The sequence below is a fragment of the Furipterus horrens genome, unplaced genomic scaffold (genome assembly GCF_987537825.1).
Source record: "Furipterus horrens unplaced genomic scaffold, mFurHor1.1.pri manual_scaffold_5, whole genome shotgun sequence".
Taxonomy (NCBI): domain Eukaryota; kingdom Metazoa; phylum Chordata; class Mammalia; order Chiroptera; family Furipteridae; genus Furipterus; species Furipterus horrens.
In genome coordinates, this window is record NW_028327175.1 from 179,498,306 (window position 1) to 179,513,148 (window position 14,843).

The 14,843-nt window shown below is 38.7% G+C and overlaps 1 protein-coding gene across 1 annotated transcript in view; it reads left to right on the top strand.

Annotated features, from left to right (window-relative positions):
- Positions 1-14,843, top strand: part of ZFAND4 (zinc finger AN1-type containing 4) — a 92,449-nt gene that overhangs the window by 40,351 nt on the left and 37,255 nt on the right. Inside the window, exon 5 of the mRNA XM_090279526.1 lies at positions 5,143-5,290. Within this exon, the coding sequence (XP_090135652.1) occupies positions 5,143-5,290 (148 nt within the window). The remainder of the gene's footprint in view (positions 1-5,142; positions 5,291-14,843) is intronic.

The window sequence follows — 14,843 nt, forward strand, 5'->3', positions numbered from 1 at the left end:
ACTACAACCCAGAATAAACTCAAGATGGATCAAAGACTTAAATGTAAACCATGACATCATAAAAGTCCTATAGGAAAACATAGGCAGGAAAGTTTCAGATATCCAACTAGCAATATTTTCACTGATACACCTCCTGAGGCAAGGGAAATAAAGAAAAGAATAAACAAATGGGACTACATCAAACTAAAGAGTTTCTGCTCAGCAAAGAAAACATCAGCATGATGAAAATGGAACCAATCATATGGGAAAATATATTTGCCCATGATACCTCAGACAAGGCATTGATCTCTAAAATATATAAAGAACTTACACATCTCAACACTAAGAAGACAAACAGCCCAATTAAAAAACGGGCAAAGGACCTGGACAAACACTTCTCTGAGGAGGATACACAGAGGGTCCATAGACATATGAAAGAATGCTCAGCATCACTAGCCATCAGAGAGATGCAAATAAAAACCACAATGAGATACCACTTTGCACCAGTCAGAATGGCCATCATCAACAACTCGACAAACAACAAGTGCTGGTGAGGGTGTGGAGAAACGCGAACCCTAGTGCACTGTTGATGGGAATGCAGACTGGTACATCTACTATGGAAAACAGTATGGAATTACCTTAAAAAGCTAAAAATGGAACTGCCTTTTGAACCAGCGATTCTAGTGCTGGCACTATACCCAATGGATCCTGAAACCCCATTTCAAAAGAACTTATGCACCCCTATGTTCATAGCAGCACTGTTTACAATAGCTAAGTGTTGGAAACAGCCTAGGTGCCCATCTGTAGATGAGTGGATTAAAAAACTGTGGTACATTTACACAATGGCATACTATCCATCAGAAAGAAAGAACTACTATTTGCGACAACATGGATGTAACTAGAGAGAGAATTATGCTTAGCGAAATAAGTCAGGCAATGAAAGAAAAATACCATATGATATCACCTAATATGGGAGATTAATGAACAATGCAAGCAAATGAACAAAATTGAACAAGAACCAGAAAAACAGTTATCGGGGCAGGGGGGAGAAGGGGTAAATAGGGGAAGGTTCTAGTAAAGGAACTAGTATAAATATCCCATGGAGAAGGGGTGGGCTGGGTGGGGCAGATGAATGGGGCAAAAATGGGACAACTGTAATAGAAAAACAATAAAATTAAATTTAAAAAACTTTTTTCTGGACACATTTCTTCGATTGCTGTAATCAGACATGGTTCAATTAATTCTGTGTTGGTGGACAGATTTTCTTGCTTGGCTAGTAAATAAACCACTTAGAAACTTATTTTAGTTATTGACTCATTTTCATTTTTTATTTTTGTGAGCCAATTTTACTATAATGAGATGTTCCATTTATTTTTTTAAATTTTGTTTATTTTTTATTGTATTTTTCCCATCACCATTTATCCCCGTTATACTCTCTTCCACTTTCAGTCACCCCCCTCTCCTCCACTATCACCACACTATTGTTTATGTCTGTGAGTACTTTTTCTTTTCTGCTCAGTTCTTTCACCCCGCAGCCCCCTCCTCCCCAGAGCTGTCAGCCTGCTTTCTATCTATGAGACTGTCTGTTTTGCATGTTAGTTCAGTTTGTTCATTAGATGCCATGTATGAATGAAATCATATGGTATTTGTCTTTCTGTACCTGGCTTACTTCACTTAGGATAATGTTCTCTAGGTCCACCATGCTGTTGGAAAGGGTAAAATTTTCTATCTTTTTTATGGCCAAGTAGTATTCCATTGTGAAAACATACCACAGTTGTTTTATCCACTTATCTACTGATGGACACATGGACTGCTTCAAAATCTTGGCTATTATAAATAACAATGCAATGAACATAGGGGTGTTTATATTCTTTTGAATTAGTGTTTTGGGTTTCTTACAATAAATTCCCAGAAGTGGAATCTCTGCGTCATCTGACCATTGCTTTCCTGCAAGCTAAGAATATTGTGATGTGTCCTTAGTCTGATAATGCCCAAATATGTTGTTTTTCTTTAACGTAGCTATAGTGTCATTGCATAATAAACACAATGCTCTGCTGTTAATTGATAACAAAAATAATACACTCTCTACTGTGCCATAAAACTGTAGCATTCAAAGCTCACCCTTCTTGTTTAGACATGTTGGATATATACTGGTAATTTTTAGAAAGTTACTGTATAGTGATACACATGGCAATCCAAGTGCTGTTGAATTATGACTATGCCACTGTGATTTGTAGTGTGTCAAGCCACAGGCAAAACAATGAGAGCCACATAGAATTTCTCTTGCAGTTACTCAACTCTGCCATTATAGTGTAAAGTCAGTCATATGCAATATATGATCAAGTGAGTGTGGCTACTGTATTCCAATAAAACTTTACTTATGGACACAAATTACAATTTCATATAATTTTTATGTTATGGAATATTTTTTCCAACTATTTAAAAATGAAAAAAAACATTCGTGGCACATGGGTCTCACAAAAATAAGTGGTGGTTTGAATTTGACCTGTGGCTGGAGTTTACTGATTCCTGCTCTAAGAAGAAACAGAGAATTGGGTGCTTATTTGATTTATTCCAATACAAAATCTAGTATCAGTCATTTTTAGTCTCAAATCTTTTTAATCATGCCACTTTCTTCTTTTTTAAGTAGAAATAGAACAAGGCATTGTAAGACCTAATTAATTGGTAACTTGTCTGTGAAAGTCACATGAAGACTTGGCTTCATGATGAACAATATTCATATTGAAATAAATATTACATCTGCTTATCTCTTATTCTTTAATCATATTATTAGATTAAAAGATTAAGGAAAAGTTAAAATAGCATTCAAGAAAGTACTTAGGGAATTTATATGCTTGTGTGAGTTCTCTATGTGCATGTATTAAAACTAAATTTTCTCCTATTAAAATATATAGAAATTCAAGAAAATATTTAGAATATTTAAATATAAAGAAGGATTTTTTGGATTAAATTTGTATATTTCTATGTTATTCTAGTGTAGTTATATTTTTCAACTAGAAAACAATTGTGATTAGTTTCTAACTGATCTCATGACTCTGCATTATGAAGGGGCAAAACAATGTGAATAAAAAGTTAGCTGAATTTAAAAGTATTTTAACCCTTTAAAATGTATCCAATGAAATATTTATCATGATTGTACTTTATACATGCACACACATACACACATATACAGGTAAACAGTAAAGGACTAGGTGGTTTTGTTTTTTTTTAGGAATGTTGAGTCAAAAACCTCTTTCAATATTCATTATGTGTAGTTAAAGTTAAAATACCACAGGATATCATAAAGTGCTACTTAAAATTAAAATATTGCAAGGAAATCAAGAATAGAGTATACTGGAGTCATTTCTTCCAACTCCATGAGTGAACAGGCAAAAATTTTTATTCAACCCTCCAGTTCAGGTATAGTTAACCTTAAGACAGGAGCCTTCACATAGTATAAGTTCTGTTCCCTTTTTTGTTACATAAGCATGACACAGGAACGTTTGCTGTTTGGTGCCTGGGGAAGCAACAGTAAATAGTTTATGAAGAGACTTTGGGAACAGATAGATGGGCGATTTGAATCTTAGGTCCACTATTTATTAGCTCTCTGGTCTTCAACAAAATTATGTAACGTCTCTCAACTGCAGTTTTATTTATAAAATGAAATATAACATGTCATGTAGTTTTTGTGAAGTTAAGAAATAATATGTGGAAAGTGCTGGTCAGAGTAAGCATTTAGTAAACGGTGACAATGTTAATTTAGTGTTGTACCTATTGTGTCAATTTTCATACTGTAGTAAGCATCTACAATAGGTAGAAATAATAGTGACAAGACCTACACTAAAGACTGAATTGGTTATGGGATCAATTTCTGCCATTCTTCCTTCTAATAGTCATGTTTGCTATGCATGTAAGCAACCCTCAATTTCAAATGTCGTTTATTTCACCATATAAAGTTTAGAAGTGAGGTTACTCACACTATTTTGCCTTTGTATGGTGGCAGTATGTGCTTCAGAAGTGCTGTGGAATGTGCCTTATTAAGGCTATCCTAAATTGTTTCCATTCTTACAACCGTACAGAACAGGAAATCTTACTAACCCTCATATTCTTTAGCATAGATACACTAGTTTTCCTATGAGTAAACCTTCTACAGTGACTAACACACATTCTTTTTCTGCTCTATTTAAAATCGTAGTCATTCTTCAATATTTTTGTGTTTTTTCAAACCCTTACTGTTTTACTTTTCCCATTGTGGAAAAAAATTGAATTTCAGTAACATTTGCGTTTAGTTCAGCAAACACTTTTGAATATGTGCCTAGCATTGTGCCAGGTACTAATAAAAAAGCCTAATAACTGCTCTCAACTTATACAGATGATAGAGTAAGAGGGGAAGATAGACATGTAAGTCTAAATATGAAGATAGTGTGATAAATACCGTTACATTATGCAGTTAAAGACAAGAGGTCCCAAATAATAATTATATTAAGATGTGAACAAATAGCATCATGATTAATCAATTGAAATGTTTAACATGTTTAATAATTTGTGTCATGACTTGCCTGGGGTGTCTTTTTTCATTTAAAATCTATGCTCCTCTAGGTAGTTACATTTTTAAACACACTGAGAAAAATCTTAAGTTATCTGTATTTTTTTGTTATTATTTTTAAAGAATAAAAAATATTCTGGTGACACCTGTTTATGAGTCCTCCCTCTTTTTTTGTCTGAGAATTCTCTCAGGATGGATAAAAATCAGAATTTCTGTGTCAATTTCTTTTTCATTCTGGTAAATGGAAATTTGATCAGCTTGTGGTCTAGGTTGCCTTGGCTGATAAAATGAAATAAGTTAATTTTTGTGGAAATGGATTTTTGCTTCTGTGGGAATGATATAGCTAAAAGATCTTTACTTATGGTATACTGGCTTCAGAAAAACTCGGCTATACTAGATTTTTCAGTAATGCTAGATTATATTTATCCCCATTTATTTTTTCTCTTAAAATATATTTAAAAAATACATTTGCCTTCAATTTACATTGATAAGATAGATTAATGGTTTATCATTAGCAGCATCTATAGCTTCTATTGCACAAGGAGTATTTTTAGACATTGGGCAGGTGTCAGGCACATAACACTAGTAATTATCTTTTTTTTCTTTTTTTTTTGCAGTGGTGGTTCAGTGTATAATTTGTATACTAATGAGGATGAAGAAATTGAGCCTTCTCCTTCGGGGCAACAGATAATTGAAAATTCAATAACTATGAATAAAATGAAGTTGCTGAAGGCAAAGATGGAGAACATGAATCTTAGCAAAAAGGTGAAGCTGTCAGCAATTGGCCAGGCCTTTCTCTAGTTTATCCCTTCAGTGCTCACAGTATTGAGGTCTTCTGGTAATTGTGAAAAAATTATTTATAAAATATTATTCATCTTAAGTTTCTGGTCTCAGTAATTTATTGAGATATTAAAAGTGATTAATTTTTTTAAAATTAGCAACACATCTAATGTGGTTATGTTACACTGAAAACAACTAATAAACTTAAAAATTTCATAGTTCCAGAACTGAGAATAATAATAGCCTACTCTTAATCTTACATTTTTTATTTTTAATTAATTTTATTGTTGATGCTGTTACAGTTGTCCCAATTTTTCCCCTTTGTCCCCCTTCACTCGGCCTCCCTCACATTCCCTCAGACAAACCACACACCATTGTCCATGTCCATGGATCCTGCATATGTGTTCTTTGGCTACTCTATTCCCTATGCTGTAATTTACATCCCTGTGACTATTCTGTAACTACCAATTTGTACTTTTTAATCCCTTCACCTTTTTTGCCCATCCTCCAGCCCCGCCCCCATCTAGCAGCCATCAAATGTTCCCTGTTTCTATGATTCTGTTTCTGTTCTGCTTGTTTGTTAATTTCGTTTTTTAGATTCAATTGTTGATGGATATGTATTGCCATTTTATTGTTCATATTTTTTATCTTCTTAAAGAAGACGCTTGAACATTTCATATAATACTGGTTTGTTAGTGATGAACTCCTTTAGCTTTTTCTTGTCTAGGAAGGTCTTTATCTGCCCTTTGCTGCTAAGTGAAAGCTTTGCTGGGTAGAGTAGTAATCTTGGTTGTAGGTCCTTGCTTATTATCACTTTGAATATTTCTTGCCAATCCATTCTAGCTCCAAAGCTGCTTCAGGAAATCAGCTGACAGTCTTATGGGAGCTCCTTTACATGTAACTAACTGCTTTTCTCATGCTGCTTTAAAAATTATTTATTTATTTATTTATTTTTAGAGTGGGGGAAGGGAGGGAGAAAGAGAAGGAGAGAAACATCAATGTGCAAGAGATACATTGATTGGTTGTGGTTGCCTCTCGCGCATGCCCAACTGGGAACCTGGCCTGCAAACCATGCATGTGCATCGAATCAGTGACCTCTCAGTTCACAGGCCAGCGCTCTGAGCCATGTTAGCTAGGGCTCTCCTGCTGCTTTTAAGATTCTCTCTTTGTATTTAACCTTTGGCATTTTAATTATGATGTGTTTTGGTGTAGGCCTCTTTTAGTTTATCTTGTTTGGGACTCTCTGTGCTTCCTGGACTTGTATGTCTATTTCCTTCACCAAGTTAGGGAAGGTTTTTGATTAGTTTTTCAAGTAAGTTTCAAATTTCTTGCTCTTTCTCTTCTTCTGACACCCCTATGATACCAATGTTGGGATACTTGAAGTTGTCCCAGAGGCTCCTTACACTATCTTCATTTTTTTGGATTATTTTTCTTTTGCTGTTCTGATTGGTTGTTTTATTTATTGTTTTGTTTGTTTTTTATTTCTTTAATATGAATGAATTAGAGGAAGGCAGATGGAAAACAAGAACCAGCATGGGAGTAATCCCATTACCTTCCTCTCAAGGGGGATAAGAAAAAAAATGTATTCTGAGAAGAGAAATACAGTATGTACAATATAAATATTTCATATGGAGGTAGTAGGGTAGATTACAAAATTATACTGATCTTTGGAGGTTTTTTTTATAGTATTTATTTGTTGTTCTTTTGTTTCAGGAAATAATCATAAAGCTCTGGTTGAGTGCTACAAAAACTGTTGAAATACTCAGGCAGGATATTAAAGCATTCTCCATTTTAAAAATATTATTTGGATACAATATAACTTGGAGATTCACAGATCATTCAGGGCTCTCTTCTGAGCTTGGATTCTTTTGTTAGAGCATATGGTTACATGACAAAGGTGTGCCTCCAGACTCTAGGCTTTATAGCAGCTTTGTAGTGATCAATAAGGAAACAGCCCCATGATATGGAACTAAATACTTTTATGATTTTATGTTTATTTAAAAATGCAGATATTATCAAAATAGTCACAAGATGTTGCCAAATATGTACTTTTTTGTTTAAGTTCATTTAACTGCATGCAAATGCCTGAAAGTGAATATTTCTTGCTACTAACTCAGAATAAGGCAACTTTATTTATTTATTTACATATATTTTATTGATTATGCTGTTATAGTTGTCCCAATTTCTTTTCCCTTTGCTCCCTCAGCCCAGTACTCCCCTTCCTTCTAGAAATTCCACCCCCCCTTAATTCATGTCCATGGGTCGTGCTTATAAGTTCTTTGGCTTCACACTTTCCTATGTTATTCTTAACTTCCCCCTGTCTATTTTGTACCAATCAATTATGCTTCTTAATCCCTGCACCATTTCCTCATTTCTCTCCCTTCCCCCTCCCAGCTGATAAACCTTCAAATGATCCCCATACGTATGATTCTATTCTTATTCTGGTTTGCTTAGTTGGATTTTGTTTTTATTTTTTAGATTTAGTTGTTGATAATTGTGAGTTTGTTGTCATTTTAATGTATATAATTTTGTTCTTTTTCTTAAATAAATCCCTTTAACATTTCATGTAATAATAGCTTGGTGATGATGAACTTTAGATTTACCTTGCCTGGGAAGCACTTCATCTGCCCTTCCATTCTAAATAATAGCTCTGCTACATAGAGTAATCTTGGTTGTAGGTCCTTGCTTTTCATCACCTTGAATACTTGTTGCCAGTCCCTTCTTACCTGCAAAGTTTCTTTTGAGAAATCAGTTGACATTCTTTTAGGCACCCCTATGTAGATAACTCTCTGATTTTCTCTTGCTGCTTTTAAGATTCTCTATCTTTTTAAAAAATATGTTTTATTGATTATGCTGTTATAGTTGTTCCAATTTATTTTCCCTTTGCTCCCCTCCACCCACTGACCCCCCTCCCTCCAGTTGTCCTCCCTTTTAGTCTATGTCCATTGGTTGTGCATATAGTTCTTCTCAACCTCTTCCTGTCTACTCCACTCCCTCCTACTGTGCTTCTTAATTCCTATACCATCTCTCTCTCTTTCCCCCCTTCCCCCTCCTAGCTGACTTCCCCCCATAATTTTCTCCATACCTATAATTCTTTTTCCACTCTCATTGTCTACTTAGTTTGCCTTGGTTTCGATTCCCTAGCTTCTGTTGTTGGTTGTGATACAGTTTTCATTTTAATGTTCATAGTTTTGATCCTCCTTCTTCTAAAGCAGTACCTTTAACATCTCATATAACAGTGGTTTGGATCGAATGAACTCCTTCAGTTTTACTTTGTCCTGGAAACACTTTCTCTGCCCTTCTATTCTGAATGACAGTTTTGCTAGATAGAGTATTTGTGGCTGTAGGGTTTGATTTCCATTACTTTGAATATTACTTGCTAGTCCCTTCTTGCCTGCAGAGTCTCCTTTGAGAAATCAGCTGATAGTCTAATTGGGACCCCTTTGTATGTAATTCTCTTCTTCTCTCTTTATCTTTAATTTTTGACATTTTGATTATAATGTGTCTTGGAGTGGTTCTCCCTGAGTCCAGTTTTTCTGGAACTCTCTGTGCTTCCTCGACCTGTAAGTCTATTTCCTTCCCCAAGTTAGGGGAGTTCTGCTTCATTATTTTTTCACGTAATTTTTCTATTTCTAGTTCTTCTTCTTTGCCCTCTGGCAATCCTATTATTTGAATGTTCATTCACTTATAGCTGTCCCAGAGGTTTCTGAGCCTCTCCTTGTGTTCCTCCCTTTTTGTTTCCTCTTTCTGTACTGGTTGACTGATTGTTCCTTCCCTATGTTCCAATTTTTTAATTTGATCTCTGGTTTTCATTTCCTCACTACTTGTCTCGTATGTGTTTGTTTGTTTCAGTGTGACTGGCTTTCACTCCTTCCCCATCTTGTTCCAAATCTTTTGTTAATTCTGTAAGTCACCTTATGACTATAGCTCTGAACTGAGCCTCTGAAAGGTTTCTTATTTGTTTGTCTATCAGGTTCTTCATCTGCTGCCTGGTAAGTTGCGTCACCAGGATTTCAATCATGGTCTGTTTCATCCTGTCAGGTTTCTGTTTACCTTTGTTTCCTGGGTGGGCTGTATGGGGCGGCGCCCTGTGTACTCGTCACTACCCGGTGACTGGCGACCTTTTTCACTGTTCTGTGGCGCTTTGTTGGGGGTGGGGGTCCAAGATGGATTCCTGCCGTTACTCTCTGCTGAGCGACTGGGAGGCTCCTTCCCCACGCCCTCACTGTCCAAGGCAATGGGGGGTCTGCCTTCCCCAGCGTTGCAATTGCAAGCTGCTGGGTCTCAACTGCAGCCAGAATTGCTCCCCTGGCGTTTCCCGCAGTCTCGCTGTTATCCCCACTGCTACTGCAGACAGCACAGCCCAACCTTTCCGTCCCGATTCTGATTTCGCCCTTCTTACCCATCCAGATGAGCACCGCTGGTTTATAACTTCATACGTTGGGCTTCCATGTAGTTTTATTTTCTGGAATTTCTGGTTATCTTTGGTTTTGACGTAGTTATATTCCTATTTAGTTGTAGAGGGAGACAGAGCGTGTCAGTCTAAGCCTCCATCTTGACCGGCAGTCAGCTTACATTCCTCTTTGAGCATTTTATAACCATTGTTTTGAACTGTGCATCTGAAAGATTGCTTTTCTCCATTTTGTTTAGTTCTTTTTCTGGTGTTGTGTTCTATTCTTTCATTTGGGTCATGTTTCTTCATCTCCTCTTTTTGGGACCATGTATCAGGTAGAACTACTATGTCTCCCAGGCTTGATAGAGTGGCTTAATGTAGTAGGTGTTCTATAGGGTGAGTGGCACAGTCTCGCTGTCATCCAAGCTGTGTACTCAAGGTGTGCCCACTGTGTGGGCTATGTACACCCTTCTGTTATAGTTGGGCCTTGATTGCTATTGGCACATCTAATGTCAGCCATTGCTTATGTTCTCTCTGGGGTTGCACAGCATAAACTAAAAAGTGATCTGCAGATGCCTGCTACCTGTGCTGTGCTTGGAGGTGCCCAGGAGACGTCAAGCTGTGAACCAAAGTGGCTGCTGCTAGTGCCAGGCCTGGGGCTACTTAGCAAGAGGTATGGAGCTCACTAAAGCCGGTTGCTGCTCGTTTGAGAGAATTTAGGAAAATCTGAAGCATGGGCCAGGACAAGCCATTCATATGGACAAGGCACTGGAAACAGCTTGGGTGGGCCTGAATGTTGGGTGGAGCAGGGCCTTAAAGAATCACCAGTGTGGGGCAGTGTGAGCCAGGTTGATGGAATCTCAGATATGGCACCCACCTGCTAGCTCTGTGGGGGGAGGGCTCAGAGAAGGAACAACGGCTTCTGTCAACACTTCTGTCTGGGAGATATCTGCCCCCCAGCTCTCACATTTTAACCTGCTGCCCTGGTGCTGGAGCTCAGAGGGTTAGTCTAGGTAAATTTGTGTGGGGGCCCTTTAAGAGGAACTGCCGGGGATTCTACCAGTTCCTGTCTTCTACAGCCTCAATCCCCACTGGTTTTTACAGCCAGAAGTTATGGAGGCTTATCTTCCTGGTTTGGAATCCTGGGCTGGGGGGCCAGATGTGGGGCTGGGATTCCTCACTCCTGAGGTATCCCTCCCAATTTTTATCTGCCACATATGGGTGTGGGATCAGCCTATTCAGCACCTCCAGCTGTTCTGCCAGTCTCATGTTGTTGTTCTTTAATTCCATAGTTGCTGGACTTCCATTCAGCTCAATTTCTAACTATTCTGAATGATGGTGGTTCTACAGTTTAGTTGTAATTTTGATGTGGTTGTGCGAGGAGGCAAGTCGTATTTATCTAGCTGCTATCTTGACTGGACGTTTTTACAATTATTTGTAAATTGCTATATTCATATTTACTTATTTTGAACATCTTTGTCTGGATGTTGATAAGGAGTATGCCTATGTTCAGCTTCACTAGATATTGTCAGTTTTCCAGTGTGATTCCAAAGTAATTTAATCAATTTACATTATCTCATAGTGAAAGAGGCTTGCAGTTTTCATGCATTCTTACCAGTATTTGGTATGGTTATTTTTGTCATTCTGGTTGATGTGTAAAGTCATCACATTGTTGTTTTAATTTGTATTTCTCTGACTAATAAAGTAGAGAACCCTTCATATAGTTTTTGGGTATTTGGTTATCCTTTTTATTAAAATGCTTTTCAAATATTACCCATTTTTCTACTGAGTTATGTTTTTTGCTTATTGACTTTTTTGAAATTTTTTACATATTTCTATGTTTAAAGATTTTATTTATTTATTTTTAGAGAGGGGAGATGAGAGGGAAAAAGAGAGTGAGAGAGACATTGATGTGAGAGAGAAACATTAATCGGTTGCCTCTTGTACGCTCCCCAACCGGCAATCGAACTTGCCATCCAGGCATGTGCCCTTACTGGGAAACCAACAGGTGACCTTTTGCTTTACGGGACAACAGCCATCCAGCTGAGCCACACCGGTCAGGGCAGAGATCTTTACATATTCTAGATATGTCTTTTGTCTCATATATATATTATATTCATATAAATATACATATGCATATATATACATATACATATACAATCACCCCTCTGCTACTTTGATTTTCACTCTGTTAATAGCTTATCTCCCTTTTTATTAAAATATTATATGTATATAGAATAAAACTTACAGGTGTTTAATGTACAGCTTGTGAGTTTTTACATTAATATATACTCATGTAGGTACACCCCAAATTAAAATGGACCTTTCTTTACAGTTTTTATTATAACCTTTCCCAGCAAATACCTACCTTTCCCAAGTCCCAGAAAAAATTACTGTTCTTATGTTTGTCGCCATAAATTAGTTTTGACATTTTTTTAACTTTGTGTAAATGAAATCATATATTCTTTCTTCCTTTTTTATTTGGTCTGGTTTCTTTTGCTCAACACAATGCTTTTGTGACTCATCATGCCGCTGTATGTATCAGTTCATTCCCTTTTTACTGCTCTATGACTATACTTCAGTTTGTTTCCTCTCATTTTGACATTTGGGCTGTTTCTAGTTTTTGGATTTCAATAATAAAGCTGTTTGAATGTTCTTATACATGTCTTTGGTGGATATGTATACTGTTTTGGGGGGTATATACCTGAGAATTGTCTTGTAGCGTCACAGGGTAGGTGTTGAATATATATGTAGCTTTAGTTGCTGTGCCAGTTCCCTGTCGATGATGGCGGTTTTCCTGGCATCATTGATCCACAGAAGGTCTGCAGTAAGTCCGGGACACATGGTCCTGATGTTCCAGCTAGGGAGGCGAAGAGCTGGAGGCTTCTTTCTTGTTTTTTGCTTGGAATTGCCTAGTGCGAGTGTTTTGTGGCCCACTTTTCGAGAGATGCCTCTCTGATCCCCACGCACCCAGTGGGGCAGGCGAGCCATGGCGAGACGGCACCTAATTGGCTGGGGGCTGCCCAGCTTGAGGTGGGCGGTAGCTGTCCAGTGAGGTGCGATGACCTCTCCCACCATCAGAGGAGACCCCTGGCGCTCGTTTCCTTCGCCAATCGGATGAGCTTATAAACGGTATCTGTCTCCTCCCGTGTTGAGTCGACATCTTGCGATGACGCTGGAGTGTCCTCTCCAGTGAAGCTACAAAGCCTGGGCAGGGTGATATGGAGGGCCAGCTGTTGCCCATGCAGCAGACACCCCGTCTCTTCGCAGCTGAAGGATCCAAGGGGAAAGACAGAGTCAATACAGCTTGGCTTCAGGTGCGCCGCAGGAGTTGCCGGTGTTGACTACAACGTCAAACCGCCTTAGGGACTCCGGCTCCGGATTTTCTGTCGGGGTTTACTCCCTTAGCCTTTCCCCTGAAGAGGTATGCTTCAAGGCAGCGGAGGTTTTTTGGAATCAGAGTTTTCCTTCTCTGATGTGCCCTGACTGGAAGATCGAACCAGCGACACTTAGCTTGCAGGCCGACGCTCAATCCACTGAGCCAAACCAGCCAGGGTAAATTCTATAATATATCATCTGTATATTGCATTGTATATTCCCTCTCACAGAGAAGGAAAACTCTGACTCCAAAAAACCTCCGCTGCCTTGCGGCATACCTCTTCAGGGGAAAGGATAAGGGAGTAAACCCTGACAGAAAATCCGGAGCCGGAGTCCCTAAGGCAGTTTGACGTTGTAGTCAACACCGGCAACTCCTGCGGCGCACCTGAAGCCAAGCTGTATTGACTCCGTCTTTCCCTTGGACCCTTCAGCTGCAAAGAGAGGGGGGGTCTGCTGCATGGGCAACAGCAGACCCTCCATATCACCCTGCCCAGGCTCTGTAGCTTCAGCTTCACTGGAGAGGACACTCCAGCGTCATCACAAGATGTCGATTCAACACGGGAGGAGACAGATACCGTGTCACTCCCGAGTTGGACTGCACAGCCATTCTCGGAGGTGCAGATAGACTCTTAGGAAGCTACACCCTCGTCTCTCAAGACGGACGGCTGCCGACGACGACGATTGCATTGTGTGCCCACCACCTAAAGTCAAATCTTCTGTCACCATATATTTGACCCCCTTTACCCTTTACTACCCTCCACCTCCCTGATGTTCTTGCAGAATAAGCAGAGAGTGCTGTATTCTTGTTACAGAACCCCACCAGAGTCGCCAAATTGTTACAGAACCCCTGGGCTGCTCCAATTGAAAACAAACCCACGGGCTCTTTAGTTAGAGGTCTGATTGCCCGCCACCAGAATTACAACTCTTAATATTTTAGTTGAGTGAAAAGAAAATTAGTTCTACCTAATACACAGAAACAAACACAGGGAGGCTGCTAATCTGAGGAGGCAAAGAAATATGGCCCAAATGAAATAACAGAACAAAACCCTAGAAAAAGAAGTAAGTGAAATGGAGATAGCCAACCTATCAGATGCAGAGTTCAAAACACTGGTTGTCAGGATGTTCAAAGAAATCCTTGAGTATGAGGGGAAAAAAAAGGAAAAATGAAGGTTATAGTCAGGGAAATAAAGAACAACCCACAGGAAACTAAGAGACAAGGGAATGAAGCCAGAATTCAAACAAAAAATTTGGAACATAAGGAAGAAATAAACATTCCACCAGAACAAAAAGAAGAAACAAGAATTCAAAAAAGCATGGAGAGGCTTAGGAACCTTGGGGATATCTCCAAACATGCCAACGTCTGAACCATAGGGATGCCAGAAGAAGAGGAAGAGCGAGAAATTGAAAACTTATTTGAAAAAATAATGAAACAAAACTTCCCTAATTTGGAGAAGGAAAGAGACATACAAATCCAGAAGCACGGAGAGTCTCAAACAAGCTAGAACCAAAGAGGACCACAGCAAGTGTGGGCAACCACTCCTAATGGTTTAAGGAATTGTAGACCCAGCCTGAGCATGACAAGCTGCCAGTGTCCTGGCTGTGCTTGTCTCTAAGTCTCAACATAAGGCTGTGTATGGAACATAACTGTCAACCACTCAGAGGGTTGCCAATGGGAATTAGATCAAAGAGCGCTTATTAAGCTCATTGTGCTTTAGAACTTGCTCTGCTTTCCTTATCAGCAATGTAGTGTAAGCTATCTTCAGCAGG